At 42.7% G+C, this 22682-nt stretch overlaps 1 protein-coding gene across 1 annotated transcript in view; it reads left to right on the top strand.

The window, feature by feature from the left end:
* Window positions 1–22682, top strand: part of LOC114004655 (polycystic kidney disease protein 1-like 1) — a 28384-nt gene that overhangs the window by 1958 nt on the left and 3744 nt on the right. The window contains exons 2-4 of the mRNA XM_027765704.1: window positions 1883–2113; window positions 6781–6942; window positions 7920–8069. Coding sequence (XP_027621505.1) covers window positions 1883–2113; window positions 6781–6942; window positions 7920–8069 — 543 coding nt within the window. The remainder of the gene's footprint in view (window positions 1–1882; window positions 2114–6780; window positions 6943–7919; window positions 8070–22682) is intronic.

Below are 22682 nucleotides of genomic sequence, written 5' to 3'. Positions count from 1 at the left end.
CTGAGTCTCTGAGTGTCAGGGTACTGCATGGGGCCCCTCGCTTCATTATCACAGCCAGGCTGCTAGCAGGCAGGGTCTTCCCGGGAAAGAATAGGCCTTGGGGCCATGGCTCTACGTAGGTGCTAAGTCACACCATACAGGCTCTCTTTTTTCATTTTTTATTTTTTTGCTTCTGGCCCTGCACCCGGTGGTTTCCTGCTCCTATGCTGGCACTCACGTCAGTGTCATTGACCACTCATGAATCACGCTTCAGCTGAACTCTGAGGAAAGAAATACAATTGAGGGCCAGCAGGTGGCATGGTGGTTAAGGCACTGGACTCCCACAAAGCAGACTACAGTTCAAGTTCTAGACCCAGTGTCTTGAAAATCACATTGGACGCATGTGTGTGCATCCCCAGAGGAGGATGAAGGAGAAGGAATTGCAGCATGGCCATCCTCCTATCTCTCTCTGTCCCTTTCTGATAAGCCACACACGCCCTATGGCAAAAACCTAAAAAAAAAGAAAGTAAACACAACTGGGAAAAAGAAAACAAGAGCAGACATATCAGAATCTCTCTCTCGGTGTGTGATCTTGGGAGTGCCTGGCTCTACCCTAGAGCATGGCCCTGAAGTTGGGTCTGCTGGGAGGAGCCCGTGATCCAAAGGGCCAGAGTGCAGCCTGAAAAAGTGCTTGCTCCAGCCTCATTGAGCATGGCTTCCTCCTTGCAACAGCACAGAAGTGTGGTGAGCGCTGAGGGGTGCTAGGCCAAGCAACTGAATTTGGGGACTCTGGCTTTCAGGAGTCCGGCTCATGAAACCTTGGGGACTGAGCACAGGCCTCCCTGCTCACCTCCCGTGTGGAAGGACAGGCTCAGCCAATGAGGGCAGAGAAAGCTGCACTCCAGCCCTGACTGTCCCCTCCCAAGTCACTGTGTGACCATAGGCCAGATGCCATACCTCCACTCCAGAAATGCATCTACTCTATTTGCTGGGAGGGTCATTGCTGGTCTTAGAGATGGCATGTGGGAGAAGTTATCGAGCTATTAGACTGGTATTATTAAGACCGTTAGGAACCTGGGAAATGCTTCTGGGTGAGGAAGAAGGCCCAGAATATGAACTATGTACCATTCAGGCCACAGATTTCCAACTGCCCAGAAAGCATGTGTAGAAACCAAAAGGTACCTAGGAAGGCCACACAGCCTGATGACAATGTGGACGCAGGGGGACACCTTCTTTCTGCTGAGTCTATGAGAGCCAGAACGCTGGCAAGAGCACTAGAGGGGAGGCCAGGGCCACAGAGGGGAGCCAGAGGGGATGCTGTGGCTGCAGCTGGTGGGGAGCCTCTGAGGGCTGTCCATGGCCCACACCCAGACCTGCGCAGGCCTGGGAGATCGGCCGAGGGTCTGCCAACCAGGCTGGGAAGCAGGTTGATCCAGCTGATTGGAGTGTGTGGCTGGGAGATACCAGCCAGGCCAGGATAGACCTAAGGTCCCAGGTTGTTTCCCGTCCCTTCCCCTAGTTGATCATGGCCTCCTCTAGGCAAGCCTGGCATTGCCGGCCAGCTGGCCAGGCCTCAGGACTGACGAGGGATGTAGGGGAAAGGGAGGGATGTAGGGGAGAGGATGTAGGGAAGGACAATAGGACACTGGGTGGGGGGTGGGGGGCAGCCCTTGAGCTATGACAGAGCCTCAATTCTTGCAGGGAGAGCTGGCAGTGGCAAGACAGGACACCAAGTGGGAAGGGGGCAAGTGGGCAGTATGAGAAGGGCCAGACATCTGGATATTTGGCCAACACTCCAAAAGCTGTTTCTTCACACTTCAGGCTTTGAAGCATTTGGATTTCCCTAATGCTCTTAGCCATAGGAAGCAACCAGGGCTCACTCTCCTGGGCTTTCCCCCCACAGCTGGCAGGGGCCCTGGTGCTGGCCGCCCTTGCCCACCTGAGGAGGCTTCTGCTCCCCACCTGGCAGCGACCAGCTAGCCCCTTCTCAGATGCCTTCGCCAGGCTGCCATGGCGTGTTCCAGGAAGACGTCAGCAAGACTTACTCCCCAGCCTTCCCATGTCTGCCCAGCGGGCTGCAGCCTGGTACTACGGGGTCCTTCTCATCGTCATGGCCACGCTGTGTTTCCAGATGGTATGTAAACATGCCCCAGGCCTCTCCGCCAAGGTGCCGGACGATCCGGGTGCCATCAGGGTGGCACTATGGCGCATGTGCTGCAGCAGCCGAACTCGTGATGAACCCTGAGGCCCATCTGACCTGCCCTGGGGGCACTGGCCATGGCCATGGCCGGTTTGATTCTCCCTTCGCCTGACACAGTCCAGCAAGACTACAGCCCCCAGGAGCCACCTTCAGCAGGGAACTGCCCTGGCCCCCCTCATTCTGTGCTGAGCACCTCTCTTCTTGGTCTGAACTTTGTCTCACACAAGCTCATGCTGCTGCAGGGGTCTCCCTTGCCCTTTTTTTTTTTTAATTATGATTTCTGGCCTACATGTAATTGTTATATTCTCTTGCCTGCTTATCTCAATCTTTCCATCTGGGAAGCATTTCACTCCCGCCAGCCTCCGCTGGACACTTCTCTGGGTCAGGGCCTGTTTCCCATTCTCCTATTTATCTGCCATTGGCAAATCTCATCATGTCACCACCCTAGGTCAAATTCCTTTAATGGAGAAAGAGGCTTACCCACAGCCTTGCCCTGCCACCCCCGAGGGCCAACAGATTTAGCAAATCAAATACAGGACGTGCATTCCCAGTTAAGTTTCAGGAAACATCTAATAGCATTTCAGTGTTAGTATACATCCCCTGCAGTGGCTCAGGAATACTCATATTAAACAATTTGTTGTTTACCTGAAATTACAATGTAGCTGGGTGTGGTACATTTTATCTGGCAACCCTGCCCGCCTCAACTCAGTGAGCAGAGAGGTCTCTGGAACGGAACTGGAACCCTTCCCATTTTTTTTTAGAGGTTTTTGCTATAGGGCGCATGCACTGGCCAGAAAGACAGAGTGAGACAGAGAGATAGAAAGTGAGAAATCACTCCCCCCCACCCCCGGGGGGATGGCCACGCTGCAATCCCTTCTCCTCCATTCTCCTCTCGGGATCTTGGGCACACACGTGCACGCGCCCGGCGTGAGTTTAAGCCACCAGGTCCAGGACTCCAACCACGCTTGGTTGGAGAGTTCAGTGACATAGCCATTACGCTAACTGCTGCTGGTCCCCCATTTGAGATTACCATGTGGGATTGCCCCATAGTGTCACGTTTTAACATAGTGCCGCTATATGGACTCCCTGATTGTTGTTTTCAATTCCTTTATTGGATTTGTAGTCTTACAAAGATTTTCTCCCCGTCTGTGGCTTGTCCTTTCATTGTCTTAACAGTGTCTTTACAGTGAATAAGTTGCTCATTTTGATAATTGCCAATTTTGTTTATAGATTCTTTTCTGGCCTCACATCTAAAAATGAATTGCTAACCCCCAGGTCACACATATTTTCTCTTGTTCTCTTGTAGAATTATTTTTTCTTTTGAGAGGTTTTTTTGTTATAGGACACATGTGCTCACCAGAAAGACAGAGAGAGGCAGAGAGACAGAAAGTGAGAAATCACCCCCCGGGGCAATGGCCATGCCACAATCCCTTCTCCTCCATTCTCCTCTTGGGATCTTGGGCACACATGCACACGTGCCCAGTGTGAGTTTAAGCCACTGGGTCTGGGACTTGAACTGTGGTTAACCACATGGGAGTCCAGCGACATAGCCATTATGCCAACTGCTGGTCCCAGAATTTTTATAGTTTCATGTTTTACATTTAGGTTAATGATCCTTTTTTTTTTTTTTTTTTTTTTTTGGAGGGGTTTTTTTTTTTTGTTTTTTTTTTTTTTTGGAGAGGTTTTTGCTATATGGTGCATGTGCTCACCAGAAAGACAGGGAGAGACAGAGAGACAGAAAGCAAGAAATCACCCCCGAGGGGGGATGACCACGCCGCAATCCCTTCACGTGCCCAGCATGAGTTTAAGCCACCAAGTCTAGGACCCAAACCACGGTCAACTACATGGAAGTCCAGTGACATAGCCATTACGCCAACTGCTGGTCCCTTGATGATCCATTTTGAGTCGGTTTTGGATCAGGTGTGAGGAGTGGATCAGAGCTCATGTTTTTTATAGATGATACCCAGGGGTTCCAGCACCATTGCTTTCAAAAGCTTATCTTTTCTTTGTTGAGCCAATTTGTTGCACATTTGTCAAGAAGCAGCTTAGTGTGTCTGTGTGGTCCTCTTTCTGGGCTCTCTGTTCTACTCCACTGAGCTTTCATTTTGCCAGCTCCACAGGGTCTTGGTAGTCAGTCATGGAATAGCATCAGAGAGTCCTCCAATGTTGGTTAAATTTTGTTTCTTTGTTCTTCACTTTGGGCTATTCTAATTCTTTTTTTTTTAAAGAATTACTTATTAAATTTTACTTGTTATTACTTTTTAATTTTGCCGCAAGGTACATGTGCTCACCAGAGAGAGAGAGACGGCAGGTAGGGGTGGGCGAGAAAGCAAACTGCCAGGTTCGAAGCTTGAACCGTAGTCAGCCATGTGAGAGTCCAGTGCCTTTACCACCACGCTACCTGCTGGTCTAGCTATTCTAATTCTTTTGCTTTCCCCTGTAAGTTTTAGAATCATCTTATCTATACCTACCCAAAAGAGATGTTGAGATTTTGATTACAGTTGCTATGGAAATATAAATTTAATTTGGGGAGAATTGGCTTCTTAATATAAGGAGTCTTTAAAAAGTTCATGAAAATGAGAACCAGCAGTTAGCGTAATGGCTGTCGCTGGACTCCCACGTAGTCAACCGCGGTTCACATCCCGGACCCAGTGGCTTAAAACTCACGCCGGGCGCGTGTGCGTGCGTGCCCAAAATCCCAAGAGGAGAATGGAGGAGAAGGGATTGCGGCGTGACCATCCCCCCTGGGGGGTGATTTCTCGCTTTCTGTCTCTCTGTCTCTCTCTGTCTGTGGCGAGCGCACGCACCCTATAGTGAAAAACCTCTCCAAAAAAAAAAGTTCATGAAAATGGAATTAAATGCATGAGTCTATTTTAGTGCAAACATTTTTGAAATCTGTGTTTACTTTTTCATGATAGACATTTTCCATTAACTTTTGAAGACCCCGCATAATACTAAACTTTTCAATCCTAGGTTTCTGTATGTCCTTCCATTTACTTACATCCTCTTTATTTTTTAAAGGTTTGGTTTTTTAAAAAAAATATATATTATTATTCATTTTATTTATAGTAATTATTATTATTTTTTAATTTGACCAGAGAGAGAGAGAGAGAGAAAGGGAAGGTGTGAAAGCAAGCTGCCAGGTCCAAGACTCAAACTGCAGTTGGCCATCTGGGAGTCCAGTGCCTTAACCACCACACCACCTGCTGGCCCCGTTTTTTTATTTCTTTCATCAGTACTTTATAGTTGTCACCATACAGACATACATAATTGTGTGCAGTTTTATAGTCTAACTAGATGTTTCCTTGAAGAGCAAGAAGCTTAGATCAGTACATTAGGTCATAGGGGTTTGTTCAGGAGACCAAGAAACCCATCATGCAGTGGGAGAGGTGTGTGAGTTGATCCCCAAGGGGTAGTTCAGCTCATGGTGGTGCTGGATGCTTATTTTCTGCAGGGGTGGCGCAGAGGTAGAGGCAGTGGGAAGGCCCACACTGGAGTTCTGCGGTGAACAGACAGAATGCTGGACAGGACTACTGGAACCAGAAATGGGGACCTCCAGTTTCATGCCAAGGCAGTTGCACTCACAAGAGCCAGGCCTGTCAGTGCCCCTCCTGTAAAGCCAGGAGGTCTCAGCTCTACACACAGCTACACTGTGCACCAGTGGCCTCCTCTCTCAAGCACCTGGCCGTCCTTGTGGAGCTTTGACACATTGTCAAGAGTTCCAGAGATTTGGGGTCATTCAAGCACAAAGAGATGACCATGAAAGGAACACACACGTTTTATTTGGATGACATTTTAGTAAGTTTCCATGTGTGAGATGTCCCTCATGCTGTGAGACCGTCCGGAGGCTTACCGCATAGCAGGCAAGGAAGTTCAGGAGATTAGGGCAAGGACTATCTCGGGGGAGAGGCATTTGGTGGAGCTCTGGTGGAAGGGGCCTCTTCAGGGTAGCAATGGCTCGGGACCCCTTGCATCAGTGGCAGTAGCTGTCTCATGGGGTTTTGCAGGATACGCAAAGGAGACAGGCTCTGTGTGCCTAAAATTTTACTTGTTTGGGTTGTTTTTAAAGCATGCGATGTGTAAAAAATTGAGTTTGTTGCCAGTGAACTTTGGAGCTAACAGGTCCCAGCCAGCTGCATATAAATAAACCACCTCGGGCCAATACCATTGGCTCATTTAGACAACATAGGAGAAGACACGTGGCCTGCTGGGCCTGTGGCTGTTCTTGCTTCCCTGGCACAGGCATGCACTCTCTTGGTGGGGCTCACCCACAGCCTGGCATGGCCCATCTGGGCACCCCAAAACTGAAATGCAGATTTTACCTATCCAACGTATATTGTGTTACTACTCTTGGCCCTCTTCTATGAAATATTGAAAACATCTTTTATAACCAGATTAATTTCCATTGCTGACTTCATCAGCAATTTAATTCACTTGAGATAGTCTCCTGATTTCTTTTTACCAAAGCAATTACCATCTTACCCAAATGCCATAAAATAGCAAAATCAGATTTAATCACCATTTCAAAGCTGATCAAATTAACAAAGCTATTTTTTAGTTTACTAACATGAACTTTATCTTTTTGTTTTCCTCCTCTCCAGCTGAGAGGTTCCCTCATGACTTTTTCCAGAAAAAGAAAACCTTTCCAAAGCAAGCATCTGTTGAGACTTAGAGATGTGGCTGTCTATGCCTGGGGGAAGGCTCTCACCTACCTGGGGCTGGAAAAGCCAATGCTGAAAGAGCCTGAAACAGCAGAGAACCAGGTAAGCCATGGGATCTTGGAATAATACACACACCACACTCTCCACGTGATAGCTCTACTGTGCAATCTTGCTTTTAGTTATAAAAACATGATTGTTATTGTGGGCCACGCATCCCAGTTAGCTCTCCACTGTAGTGGAACTTGGAGAATTTTCCCTTGAAATTCTAAAGAACTTTGGAGTTTGCCAAGGGCGTTGTTCCCCATTAACTCTGGCCCTGTGCAGTGGAGCGATGGAGTCTGTGGTCTCCCCAGGGCACGCACCCACAGTCCTCTGTCCCCTTTACATTTAGGATTTGTTTTGTGTAACAGCTATGACACCCAGACTTCTACTTAGATCCTTGAGTCCCTGCCACAGTGTTGGGCAGGTTACACCCCAGACTTGGCTGCAAACCAATTAAACCAGCGTTTGCACTCTGGATACCTGACCATCTTCCATGGTTGGTTTGTAGGGTACCCAGCGCCATTCTGAAACCAGTCGTGCATGATCACGATCAGTGCATGTTTATAAGGCTTCATTGTTCGTTGTGTGCTTCCCTCTCTGCTGTGGCCTTTCAATCCCATCACTCATCCTTTATGCAAACCATAGCATTTGCCCGCATGGCTACACGTGCACAGTATAACAAGGGAGCTGAGATACAGAGAGAGAAGAACAACACCCAGGTCTCTGACACTAGGGTCCAGGATGTCTTTTTTCCCTTGTTTAATTGCTAGAGAGTGTGTGCACTGGTCAGATAGAAAGCAAGAGAAAGCACCCCTCCCCCGATAGGACATGGTCAAGTCATAATCCCTTATCCATTTCTCCATCCTGTCAGGATTTTGAGTATGTACACATACACCTGGCATGTTTTTCAAGTTGACAGAGCCAGGATTCAGATGACAGTAGGCCATTTGAGATTGGGCTCTCCTAGCCACTAGGATACAGGGCCAGCCCCAGGAAACTGAGGTTTTTGAATGCTCATCTAATTTTCTTACCTTCAGAATTACTACCTGGATGAATTTGTAAATCTGCTGGATGAACTTCTGATGAAGATTAATGGTTTATCTGACAGTCTGCAGCTCCCTCTTCTAGAAGAACCTATCAGAAGCACCATGAAGGAAAAGGAAGAAGGTAGCTCCCAAGCTACTGTGGTAAGATTATGCAAATTTTTTTTGTCAGCCTTCTTTATACCTATTTTTTTTTTTAAGTTTTAAAGTAGGTTTGAGATAGTTGCTGTTTCAAATTATAAGGCCTATTTGCATAAATATACTGTAAGGATAATACTGATGGTAAGATGTACTCTGGCCAGAACTGGAGAACCACATAATAATTTAAGTTGTCTGTCATGACTTCCAGTTTAAAATGGTGGTGCAAGTGTCTATTCAATCCTCTAATTTGGATTGAACTAGAATCTTTTTTTTGTCAGCCTTCTTTATACCTATTTTTTTTTTAAGTTTTAAAGTAGGTTTGAGATAGTTGCTGTTTCAAATTATAAGGCCTATTTGCATAAATATACTGTAAGGATAATACTGATGGTAAGATGTACTCTGGCCAGAACTGGAGAACCACATAATAATTTAAGTTGTCTGTCATGACTTCCAGTTTAAAATGGTGGTGCAAGTGTCTATTCAATCCTCTAATTTGGATTGAACTAGAATCAACAGAGACTGATTGAAAACAGAAATGGAAACTCTATCCTCTCAGAAACTAAGAAACACCTAGGACCCAGAACATGACCGACAGCTGCCAAATACACTGAAAATTAGACTAAAGGGAGAAAGGATGCTGCTACTTCCAAGAACACATAGAGTTCTCCAAGTGAGACAGCATAACCTAGGGACCAACCAAAGAGCCCCAATTTGGAAGAAAAAATTATAGAACCAAAAAGAGTTAAGGGAATCTCCCTCAATCTTAAAGCCACAGGGTTCTGGGAACCTGTAGCCCTGAAAGAAACCACGCAAGAAGTCATCTTTGTAGGAAACTTTTTGTTGATGTGGCATCCTGGAAGAGCCACAGGTGGATCACAGACCGAGAGCCACCCCACTTGCCAACTAAAGAACAATCAATGTAATTCTACACACTATGTGTGAGGCGCACAGAGGAAAAGAAAGACGTGTGCTAGACCCTACTGATAAGTATACTCTAATGGTAACTTTCCTAAGGTCCAGGGAGATTCTCTGCTATGTCCACATGGCAATGAGTGTGGTCCCTAAACAGAGAGGAGAGTTCTGGGACTGCCCCAAGCTCAGTTCCTCAGCCCTCCCCTGGCCTCATTAGCAACCACTTAGGGAAGAACCCTCTCATGCAAAGATAATTTCTGTATGTGGAGAGGAATACTACTAATAAAAGCACATCTTAATTAGAGATATGCAAATATACTGCAAGAAAAAGTAGCAAATAAAAATGACTAAGAAAAGGTAATATAGATCAGACATTTGAAAATAGTTGTCATGCAGGATCAGACAGTGGCTCAGTGGCAAAATACGATGCTCTATGCAGCTGACACACAGGGGAAGATTCTAAGTCCATGTCCAGAGACTTTTCTGAGGCTGCCAGGCAAGTGCATTGTCATGACCCAGCACTAACTGAAAGCTAAAGATGCAGCATCGAGATCCTGTTGGGATCCTGACCATAGCATGGTGGTTCAGAACTGCACAGAGAAAGCCAGAAACCCTATGGCTGACCAAGGTTCAAGTCCTGGCCCTGGTGGCTAGAAAAACATCCAGAGCCTGAATGCCCAGGAACCTGACAAGATAGAAAATTGGAGGAAAAAAAGACTGAGACATTACCAGCCCCACTGGGGGGGTGACGGGGCACTTTCCTCAAAAATTACCTTGTTGGAAGTGATGTCTTTCTGTCTCTCTTGTTCATGAAAGTAATAAATAAATAAACTTTTAAAAAATGAAAGAAAATTAGATAAAAAGTGTAACCAAGATGTTTTCCACACAAAAAAGTAAATTAATTTTAAAAATGCTTCTTTTAAATGATAGTTCATATCCAAGATGAAATATAAAGACAAAAATTAAATTGGTGGAATTGAGGGGAAAAAAATGGAAAAGGGAATAAAGAGACCAGAAATAAAGGCAAAGTAAAAAAAAAAAAAACAAAAAAAAAACAAAACAAAACAAAACAGGATCACAGACAAGGGCGTGAAAGATATGACCGAAGTTCTGCAAAAAAAACTCAACAAAATGAGGTCTAAAAGAAAAAGTTATGGGCACCAGCAGTTAGCCTAATGGTTATGTCGCTGGACTCCCATGTAGTCAACTACAGTTTGAGTCCCAGACCCGGTGGCTTAAACTCATGCAAGGTGTGTGTGCGCCCAAGATCCCGAGAGGAGAATGGAGGAGAAGGGATTGTGGCGTGGCCATCCCCCCGGGGGGTGATTTCTCACTTTCTGTCTCTCTGTCTCTCTGTCTTTCTGGCGAGCACACGCATCCTATAGCAACAACCTCTCCAAAAAAGAAAAAAAGAAAAAGTTATGATATATAGTGATTTAATATATGAAGAATAATAATAAAATAAAGTGACAAAAAAGGGAAAGTTAAAATTGATTTTAGGAAAAACAATGCACAGGGAATTCAAAGAAGAATATGCAATAGACAGAGAAAGGGTATGTTAATTAGTGTCTTTTCCTGAGCAAAAATTTTCTCCTCCAGAAAATATATTTAAAAGATAATTTAAGAAAATTCTCCTGAAATAACGTATAGTCCTATATATTTAAAGAAAAACTGTGTTGCAGGGAAGAGATGGATTCAAACCTGCTAAAAGTGGGACAAATCCCTAAAAGCTAGTTATTGAACTTAAAAATAAAAATAATCTGGGCCAGCAGGTAGTGAAGCAATTGAGGCAGTGGACTCCCACATGGTTGACCAGGGTTTAAGTCCCAGACCTGGTGGCTTGCTTTCTCACTTTCCCTCTCTCTCTTTCTCTGTCTCTCTCTCTGGTCAAATTGAAAAATGATAATAATAAATAAAATAATTCTTAAAAATAGATATCTAGGGCACCAGCATAATGGCTATGTCACTGGACTCCCACATAGTCGACCGCGGTTAGCGTCCCGGACCCGGTGGCTTAAAACTCACGCCGGGCACGTGTGCATGCGTGCCCAAGATCCCGAGAGGAGAATGGAGGAGAAGGGATTGCAGCATGACCATCCCCCCTGGGGGGTGATTTCTCGCTTTCTGTCTCTATGTCTCTCTCTGTCTGTCTGGCGAGCGCACGCGCCCTATGGCGATAAACCTCTCCAAAAAAAAGAAAAAAAATAGATATCTAGATTGCTTTTCATCCCCAAAATCAAGTCACCTCTAAGTGATTTAAAATTATTTCAAACTTATTTATTGCTTCTACATTATTTTCACTATAAAAATATCTAAATGTATATATCAGTGGAAAATTGGTTAGAAAGTTAGAAAAACTACAATATTTTTAATGCCAGAGGGTACATGCATTCACCAGAGAGAGAGACAGAGAGAGACGAGAAGTGTCCCACTGGGATATATTCATGCCACAATCCTTTATCTTCTGTTACTTCTTCTCATCAGGATTTGGGGCATAGGCATGATTGGCCACCTGGAATCTAGCTCCTTTTACCCCTGTGCTATGAGACTAACATTTAAAAAACACAATTTTTATAGAACAGAAGATATAATGACCATTGTGTGAAAAATTAGAAGAGAAAGACTATATAAAGAAGAGAAAAATATAGGGTAGCAGTTATTACCTTATTATTTTTTGGAATTGAAAAAAATTAATAAAATACTTACATATGGATATACACATTATATAAGGTTAACATCATTATTTTGGGATGGTAGGTTTAAAAGAAACAAATGATTATGTATATTGCTAAATTAGTGGTCAGGGAAACATCTACGGTGTATAATATGAAAATAAATGGAAGTGAACTCAGCATGTATTCCACTCAGATGGTCAGGAAAAAGTTCACACACACAGCAAAGCAAAAGAAAGGAAACGGTAAGGATGAAAACATGACTTAGAAAATCAGCAGTGAGATGATTCTTCTAGCAAACAATTTAAAAGTAGCAGTGAGATGATTCTTCTAGCAAACAATTTGATACATTATTAGCTTATACATACTTAAATAAAATTAAAAAGCTAATATAAAATAAAATGAGAAAAGAAAAATAAGGAATTAAATGTATTCTTAAAAATTTACATAAAACAGGTCCAGCAGTTGGTGTAATGGCTATGTCGCTGGACTCCCATGTAGTTGACTCTGGTTTGAGTACTGGACCTGGTAGCTTAAACTCACGCCAGGCACATGTGCGTGCATGCCCAGGATCCTAAGCATCAGGTGTGGTGGCATCACCTATAATCCCAGTGACATCGAGGCTGAAGTAGAGGATCTTGAGCTCCAGGCTGGCCTGGGCAACAGAATGAGACCCTGTCTAAAAACAGGCAGGCATGGGGTGGTACCTGTAGTCCCAGCTGGAAGCTGAGGCAGGAGGATCATGGCCTGGCTTGGTGTGGTCCCATCTTAAACAAAACAAACAAACAAACAAACAAACAAACAAACAAAAATAACAGAAATCTGAAACAGTATTTGAAGGTCGTTGAGCCAAGATGATTTCACAGGTAAAATACTTGTGGGTCTAGAGTGTTCTTCAAACTTCTCTATAGCAGAGACTCCAAGAAAGTTTCTAGGTTTGTTTTTATGAAACAAGCAATATGCTGATATGAAATTTGGACAAAAATACCACAAATAAAAAAAAAAAAAACACTACATGACAATCTTACTGATTTCAATACTAAAAAAATCTAAATAAAGGACTAGGAAATAGAATCTAGCAGCAGATTAAAAGAATAATATCCTATGGTCATTTGAGCTTTAAAATCAAGAATAGAAATGCTTTAATATTAAAATGTATTAAATAAACTTCACTTAAAAAAGAAAGAAACTATCATTTAATTTTACCCATGGTTGCATTTGATAACATTCAACATCTATTCCTCATTCTTAAAACATACTCTTCATAAAAAAAAAAAAAAAGAAATTATTTATTTTTCCAAAACTAAGACTACATTTCAAGTTAAAAGCTAGTGCTATATCTACTGGAATGTACAAATAGTTTATCCAGAAAAGAGATTAATATTTAAAGAAATATAAATATAGCCAGAGAACTAAGAGGCAGAAGGGGTGACTGGCTGCCTGCTTAGCAATCGACTACATGGCTGACTGCCATGGATGTTCTTTCTCAGATAATTGCAGGTCCATGGCCTCCCCTAGACTGTGCATCCTGCTGACCAGACACCGTCACTGCCAATAAGCTGCATAAGACAGCTTCTCTAATGCACTGTCACCCAATGCCATCTCTTCCCCATCTCCATTAGAGCCTCCCCTGTTATCTCTGTGCAGTGTAAACTCTCTCAGAACAACTTGCATGGATAGTACCCCTGTTACTGTCTTGAAAGCCCCCAGCCTTTTCAGGGTCAGGGACGTAATGCCACTCCCATTTGGCCATGTGCTGGGTAGGGCTGTCTGAGGTCTTCCTGTATGCCCCAAGGGCTGGCCCTGATTTGGTGCTGGCTTTGTGAGGCCAAGAAACCCCCTTTCCCTCACAACTTCTGCTGCATGGTTGTTCTTTACAGCTGGACAGGAATGATATCGGAGCATTCCCACTGAGGTTAAGGACAGAAAAATATGGTCAGTTCAGAAATCCTTCAGGAGCATTTTTAAGGGATATGCCTCATCCCTTTCCTGTGACTTATGCTTTTTACATGTATTTCATAATTCTCATAGCAGAAACCTGAGATTCACAATGTGGCTGAATAGTCTTTTATGCACACAATAGTCACTCTTATGAGTCTTTATATACTCATAATACATCCTAGTTTCCTAAGCCCTGGAACATAGTTTCACTTGAATGGTGTGGAGCTCACAGTTGTATGTCTCATCCTCCCCCCGTGTAGTTCTTGGGTACAACAGGGAGTTTGCCAGAGCAATGCAATCACCGGTTTTATTTGATCCAATGAAAAACACAATTCTTTATGGACTATCACTTTATAAGGCATTTATCAAAAGTATGACTCACTGAAGCTACTGCTGCCAGCAGCCGCCCCCTCAGCAGCCACAGGTGTGTCTCAGCCTGTAGGACCCCAGTTCCCGGCATGAGTGCAGGGGCCTCGCAGGGCAGGAACAAGTGGCCAGCGGTGTTGGAGCCAGCCAGGAAGCCAGCCAGGAATAGGCCCCCTTTTGTGAGATGGGATCTGAGGAAACAATCCCTTTGAATTTCCTAACTTCGGGGTAGTTGTTCCTTCAGCTCAACCATTAATAATTAAGATCTGTATCTTTATAAACTGGAAGGATCAGATGCCCGGAGCTACCAATAACCACCTCCACATCATATTGTCCTTTGTATTTTTTAAGTGACTCATGGCAACAAAATGCTGTGGGGAGCATCACCCTCCCCTCCTGGCCAGCTCAGCTCCCAGAACATCCCCTCACTCTCTTGCTCTGCTACTCCATGGCAGTGTGGATCAGGAGAGCCCCAAGCACAGGCTGCCTAAGGAGCAGGACCTTGTTCCCGATGGCTGCTTCTCTGTTCCACCAGCTGCTCGGGTCTTCTCGGTCCTCAGTGACTACTACTTTGCAGGGGCTGCCAGGTCCCTGGTATGGGATGCAGTGTAGAAATGCCCCACCAAACGTATATAAGTTCATCTTGATTTGCTTTTGTGTATGCAGTTGGTAAGGCAGGAACATCCGGAAGGGGTGGCATGACTGCAGGGCCCAAAGTCTGTCCAAGCCATTTTTGGTCCTTTTTTTTCTTAAAAAAAAAAAAAAAAAAAAAAGTAAGCCCTTAGAATCCACCTGCCTGGGGAACTTGAGGAGTTTTGTCTCACTGGAAAATCTGATTCAGTTTTTGCATTTGGGGTTCCAAGCACAGCCGATGTGGGCTTGCAGAGAAGGCTGGTGTATTGTGAGTCTGTGGGTTAATGTTCTTCAGGATGCAGAAGGCCATTGAGAAGCTGGATTTCCCTTTGGTGTCTTCCCTTGGTATGACAGTTAGTGGCAGAGTGTGAGGGTGTAAACCACTTCCCTTTCCTAATATAATCAAACAGCCCTGTCCTCGAAATTAACAGAGCTTCTTCCTCACATCTAGAAGTTCTAGGAATTCTGTCTGGTCCTGTAAACTGACTTGAGCACTTGCTGGAGAGAGACAGAGAAAGAAGGAAAGTGAGAAAGCGCCCCCTATGGGGCATGGTCATGCCACAATCCCTCCTCCCGTCAGGATTTTGTGTACACAGACACACTCGTCTGGTACATCTTTCAAGTTGCTGGGTCAGGACTTGAACCATGCAGTCAGCCATGTGGGATCCAGCTGCCTTAGCCACCATGCCACTGACTGGTTCCTCCACAGTCTTTGTGAAGTCCCCTTGTAAATGGAAAAAAGACAAATATGAAAGCAGCTAAGAGAATATGTGAACAGTGATTCTGGGAACGAGGACGCAGTGCTGTTATGCTATTCTTAGAACTTTTTTTTGCAAGTTTGAAATTGTTTCCAAAGACAGTATTTTTTAAAACGGAGCTATTGTATTACTCAAGAAATGACAAAATGATAAGGTCACAGTTGTGAGTTATGATTAGTTGTAATGGTTCTTGTTTTTTCTCAGCTTTTTAAAATTTCTGAGTATATCTTGGAATTTTTCCCTTGGGAGATGTCACAAGAAAAGCTAATTAAATTTAAAAGAACTACTTAGATATGGTTTATAAACACTTAGTATATTAGATGTGAAAATAGCTGAAAGCCCAGACAGAAATGCTGAAACAGACAGCCTTCTGAGATAAATTTTCTCTGCTTCTCTGGAATTCACTAAGTCTGCCCGATGACTTCTCCAGAAGGAACGCTTTTTGTAGCTACTGATTCATTCCCTCCTGGCAGACAGAGCTCTAGTAAAGTTGAAATGTTACTGTTAATCCCTCTTTATTTAGATGTGTGCTAGGATGGCTCTCGAGGCACGAAGGACATGAACCAGGGCTTCTGTATTACTGTGACGACATTATTTACTTATTTGAGCCAAAACTACCTCCTTGTGGGAGTCAAGAACATTAAATTCTCAAGGACTAAAACGCACTATTATGTAGCTTCTTTTGTTTCTGTTCTGAAGTTTCTATTTCAGCTTGGAGTCTCACAAACTATGATCATTTCCCAAAATCATAGGTAAAATTGTTGACGAGGGCTGATGTAACCAAGTGCCACAAATAGAACATTTCTTCTCCAGAGGCCTGAGGCCCACAGTCAAGGCGTCTATAGGCCACGCTCCTTTCAAAGGCTCTGGAAAAGGATCCGTTCCAGGGTCTTGCCTGGCTTGTCATAGTGTGTTGGCTGTGGCAGTGTGATTCTCATGTTTACATGGTGCTCTCCCTGTGTACGAGGCTCTGTGTCCAGATTGACCCTTTTTATGAACACAGTCATATGGAGTGAGAGCCCACCCAAATGGCCTCAGCTTGATCATCTGCACAATCAGGGCACATACACTGGCACGGAAGTTTGTATTTCAGAATCTTTTGTTGTGGGGAGGATGGGACATGATTCAACCCAAAACAAATAACTTTAAGCAAATGAGAATCCTATAAGACATGCCTCTCTTGAGTCACCAATGCATCACCTTTATAGAAGGCTGAAAGCATTTCTTTAGTGGTATGGTATGGGAATTGTACCATTCTTGGGTAAATTCTGTTGCAGCAGTTCCCACCTTAGTATTGCCATTGGTAGTTATACCTTGAATAATTTGTTAGTGACATAAAGTCGGAGGCTTAGCAATTTATAAGTTGGAGTTTTTGAAAGTTTTTTCTTCCATAGGAGAGAGAGATGGTCACTCCCAAAGGATGTGCCATGATCCTCCTCCAGTTCAGCCAATCTGGAGCACAGGCATGCAGTGTGTACAAGCAGACCTCAGGACACGAACCCAGTACCTATCCATGTGGCCTCAGCATCACAGAGTGCTATGCTACTGCAGTGACACCTCAGCTAGCCCAAAATTAGTTTTAAGTAGGACCAAAGGAAGAAAAAGTTAGAGCAAATTCAAGGGTTTCTCTGTCAATTGCAAGGCCATACACACTCAACGGCATCCCACTAGACTGTTTCTGGGTGAAAGAGACAGGTCCAAGGTATGGCCAACACACATGGTGTGCCAGCTCCGTCATCACCATTCGCTACGCCAATGCGGAGTTTATTTTCCTTCATCTTCAGAGGTCAAGTACATATGCAAATCCCTGGGACCTGCAGCCCTATTCCAAGCTGAACTTCTCCTTGGCTTTTCTTACTTTGATAGATTTTCTATATAATGGAACTGGTTAAATGGTTCTAAAATGCAAACCCTCAACCACAAATAAGTAGATACCTTGGAAAAGCTTTCTCTGTGACTGTCCTGCATTGAACAATATTCCAGAAATTTGTGCTTGCGGGAACTTCCTTTTTGTAGTCTCTACTTTTCACAAGTTACTGCATTTTCCCCACCATTACCGTGGTCCTATTGCCAGTCAGGAGCAAGAAAACTTGATCATAAAAGTTCAGGAATGCACATTGACCTTCAAAAGACCTGACAACACCCCATTCCCTGCAGAGGGTGAACGTCTTTATTCAAAAGCTGTGGATGACATAATTTATCATTCTCATAGGCACATGGTGTCCTGGAAGTTGAGTTTGAGGGAAGAGGGGAGTACCTTGATGCCTTGTGCAGAAGGCAGCCATGTAGCCACAGCAGTCAAGACCATGTGGGTCTGTAGAGGGCAGACACATGGGTCCCTAGAACAAAACAGAGATCCCAAAGTAGACTCACACAAATAATACTTTCCTGTTTCTGACAAAGGTGCTTAAGCAATTCAGTGAAGGAAGGGTAGCCTTTTTAATTGCTGCTAGCACAACTAGACATCCAAAAGCAAGAGAGAAAAAAAAAATACTGCAACCTACATCTCACACCTTATACACAAATAATTCAAAGTAGATTATGTCTAAAATGCAAAACATAAAACTATACAATTTTGTGGGAGAAAAAGGAGAAAATAGGCATAATCTATAAAGTAAAAAAAGAAATGTATAGGTTGGACCTCATCAAAATTAAAAACCCCTCAGGCCAATCAGTGGCATGGTGGTTAAAGGCATTGGACTCCCACATGGCCGACCGTGGTTCGTGTCCCGGACCTGGTGGCTTGCTTTCTCATTCCGCCCCCCCCTGGCTCTGTCCCTCTCTGGTCAAATTAAAATAAATAAATTTAAAAAAAATAATTTCTCTTAAAAACAATTAAGAACCCTTGTTCTGCAAATAATTCCACTAAAAGAATGAAAGGACAAACTATGGACTAGAAGTGAATATTTGCAAACCACATATTCATTAAAGGACTAGTATCTAGAATATATAAAGAACTCTCAGAAAAGTCAAAATAAAATAGTACAATTAGAAAATAGACCAAAAGAATGAATAGACATTTTGCTAAAGAGGACTTACAGATGACAAATAAACATATAATATGTGAACATCTCTAGTCATTAGGGTAATATAAATTAAGACCACAATACCATATTACTATGTACTTTAATGACTAACATAAAAAATAGAGAAACCACCAAATGCCAGTGAGGATTCCAAGCATGCATCACTCATATGTCACTGGTGAGAATTTAAAGTGGTACAGTCCCTCTGAAAAATCATTTGGCATTTCTCAACACAATAAAAAGTATCTATTAAAACCCCATAGCAAACATCATCCTAATTGGGGAAAAGCTGAAAGCTTTTCCACTAAAAACTGGTACAAGACAAGGATGCCCACTTTCTCCACTCCTTTCCAATATAGTACAGGAACTCCTCACCATCGCAATCAGAAAATAGAATAAAATAAAATGCCTTCAAATAGGAAAAGAAGAGGTGAAACTATCTCTATTTGCAGATGACATGATTGTATACATAGCAGAGCCAATGGTTTCCATGAAAAAATTTCTGGAAGTAATACATGAATACAGAAAAGTGGCAGGATACAAAATCAACATACAGAAATCTATAACATTTCTGTATACAAACAGCAGGCAGACTGATATAGAACTGAAAAGAATAATTCCATTTACCATATCCACAAAAAGTATAAAATACTTAGGAATAAATCTAACCAAAGAGGTTAAAGACCTACACAAGGAAAACTATGAGAAGTTAAAAAAAGAAATTGAAAATGACACAAAAAAGTGGAAGGACATCCATGTTCCTGGATTGGAAGAATTAATATAATCAAAATGGCAATTCTACCCAAACTAATCTACATATTTAATGCAATCCCAATCAAAGTGCCAAAGACATTCTTCACAGATCTAGAAAAGACAATCATACAATTTGTCTGGAATCATAAAAGACCTTGTATTGCCAAAGCAATTCTATACAAGAAAAGTGAGTGGGTGGCATTTCTCCCTAACCCAAAAATATACTACAAAGCTGTGGTAATCAAAACAGCATAGTATTGGCACAGAAACAGACAGGTGGACTAATGGAATGGAATAGAGTACCCAGAAATAAACTCTCAAACGTATAGCCAACTGATGTTTGACAAAGGATACCAGTCAATCCAGTGGGGAAAGGAAAAAAACCTCTTTAGCAAATGGTGCTGGAAAAGCTGGATCTCCACCTGCAGAAAGATAAATCTGAACCCCTACCTCTCACCACTGGCAAAAATCAACTCAAAGAGTATCGAAGATCTAAACCTAAGACCTCAAACTATAAAACTGCTGCTGGAAAACACTGGGGAAATTCTGGGAGACATTAGGGTAGGTAAAGACAACTTAAATAAGACCCCCAAAGCACAATCAATAATCCCCAAAATAGACAAGTGGAATTACATCAGATTAAGTTTCTGCATGGCAACAAAATAAAAAACCAAAAACGCAGTAATTAGATCATTAGTGTGAATCAACAGCCCTCAGACTGGGAAAATATTTTTGTAAACTGTGCCTCAGATAAAGAACTAATAACTAACCAGAATACACAGGGAACTCAAGCAGCTGTCCTGAAAAGAAAAAAGATGATCAACCTATTAAAAGATGGAAGAATGATCTGAAAAAACAAAAACAAAAAAACAACAACAAAAAAACACTCTCTAAGGAAGACATATGAATAGCCAAAAGGCACATGAAAAAAATGTTCAACATCCCTCATTGTAAGGGAGATGTAAATCAAAACCACAATGAGATACCACCTAACCCCCGTCAGAATAACTAAGATTTAAAAAAAAAAAAAAATAGAGTGCTGGCGGGGATGTCGTGAAAGGAGAACTCTCCTACACTGCTAGTGGGCATGTAAATTGGTCTAGCACTGTGGAGAGCAATACGGAGATTCCTCAAAGATCTACAAATAGAACTGCCATATGATCCAGCAATCCCACTCCTTGGTATCTACCCAAAGTATGGAAGACTCTTTAGTTGGAAAAGTGCTTGCACACTGATGTTTATTGTGTCATTATTCACAATTACTAAGTTATGGAACCAAGCCAAATGCCCATGAACAGATGAATAGGTTGAAAAAATGTGGCACATATACTCTATGGAATACTACTCAACCATAAAAAACTACAAGACCCTGGCTTTTGACAGAAAGTGGGTGAATATGGAAGATTTACTGCTGAGTGAAGCAAGCCAGACTATGAAGGAGAGACATTGTATGTCTCCACTTAATATATACCAACTGTCCACACTCTGTAGCTGAAACTGAATGACTAGAGAATATAGAAACATAGTAAATGGTTATAAATACCAGATACAGTGTGGGAAAAAGGTGGATGAAGGAGTAGAGGAAGGAAATTAAGGAGAAAAATAGATAGGCAAGGCATTTATGGGACAAAGAAATAGGTTATTATCTGTTGAAGGTAACATGCATAGTATTCTCAACTGGACTGGTGAGCAATGTATATATTTTGGAATATTCACTTTGCAAGCTAAGTAATATATGATTGAGTATAAAAAAGAAATTGAAATAAAAATTTTAAAAATTTAAAAATAAAAAATAATGTTGACGATTTCTAATAAAAGAAATCATAAAAATTTATGACCCAGAAATTATACCCTTGATCAATTATCCCAGGGAAATGAAGACTTATATTTGCATAAAAACCTGTGCACAAAGATCCACACAACTTTATATACCTCTGAACCAGAAATCTCCCAGATCCATCTGGCTAGTCAAACAGTTAAGCAAACTGCCATGGAGCATTAATCAGCAATGAAGAGGAACTGATTTTGACCCAGCAACAACCTCCAGGTTTTAGTTTGAATGCCAAAGAGGCTGAGTGTATTCTCAATGAGTTACATTCTATATAATTCTACTTAAACAATCTTAAAATAATAAAATTATAGACATGTAAAGCAGATTCCTGGTTGCCAGGAATTGGGGATGGGAGTGGTGAGGAAGGTGGAAGGCAGGTGTGTCTATAACAGGGCCACAAGAGAGATCTTGATAATGAAATGTTCCATTTCTTATCTGTATCAGCATCAGTGTCTTGGTTGAGATACTTTCCTATAATTTTACAAGATGTATGAGTGAGGGAAAATGTAAATGTTTTTCTGTATTCTTTCTTTTTTTAAGGTTTTGTTGTTGTTGTTGTTGTTTTGGCTTTTTTGCCATAGGGCATGTGTGCTTGCCAGAGAGAAACAGTGAGACAGAGAGAGGGAAAGTGAGAAATCACCTCTCGGGGGAAATGGCCATGTTGTAATCCTTTCTCCTCCACTCTCCTCTAAGGATTTTGGGCATGCATGCACATGTGTCCGGCATGATTTTCAAGGCACTAGGTCTGGGACTTGAACCATTGTCATTTTCTTTATTACTTCTTACAGTGGGATATGAATCTACAATTATTTCAAAGTTAAAAATAATTTAAGGTTATTACAGCATGTAAAATTAATGATATTAACTTGACAAATAGTAATAAAATAAAACCTGTTCATGATTTTTCTAGCAGACAAGAAGGCGGCCCCAAGAAGAAATATGTATTACAACAAGAGCTATTTCTGGACATCCCGTTTCTCCAACCCTGCCCACAGTTTATCCTGTTCCCCAGTTATCTTTTACAGATAAAAGTCCCACAGAATGAGGACATGTGAGCCCCTGCAGTGGCTGGACATCCGGAATGGCTCTGATTTCTACCTGACAGGGTTCCAGCCTTGTCTGGGGGCCCCACTCCATCTGTTTCCACTTTCTGCTGTACCAAGATCAGACAGGGTGGAGGGAAGTGTCTGTACCATTTCAGATCCTACAAAGGCAGAGTCATTCTCGGGAGCTCGAGTCCTAGGTTACTTGAAATGAGAATAATGTGTTTGTATCAGTAACCAAATATCTCCATAGAGAACCCCAGCAGGAAATGTGGGTGAATGAATAATTAGAGAACGTAGCCCAGACGCCGAGACCCAGAACCTTGGCCAGACTCACACTCACTCTCGCTGGCAATGTAGCTTAGCTGACTGACAACGCGCTCCATACAAAGCAACACTTTCTAGCATATTCTAGCCAAGAAAGGCTCTCTAGCATTTTGAGCGCCTCATATCACAGCCAGAAATTGACAAAGGAAACTGAGTCTGCCAGTGACAGCAAAGAACTTAGCTGTCCACGTGCAGTACCTTTTAACTTAGTCTCACACCAGGGTGGCCGGCCTGCTCAGCATACAGCCATCAGGCTCGCTGGTGAAATATCAATCTCATTTCTTCTACTTCAGGATCTACGTTGGCTGTCTTCACCTAAAAGAAAAAGAATAAAATGAGGGAGAAAGAAAGAAA

The sequence above is a fragment of the Tupaia chinensis genome, unplaced genomic scaffold (genome assembly GCF_000334495.1).
Source record: "Tupaia chinensis unplaced genomic scaffold, TupChi_1.0 Scaffold139484_1, whole genome shotgun sequence".
NCBI classification, from domain to species: domain Eukaryota; kingdom Metazoa; phylum Chordata; class Mammalia; order Scandentia; family Tupaiidae; genus Tupaia; species Tupaia belangeri.
The sequence above is the reverse complement of the archived record's forward strand: the minus strand, read 5'-3'. Positions and strand labels throughout refer to the sequence as shown.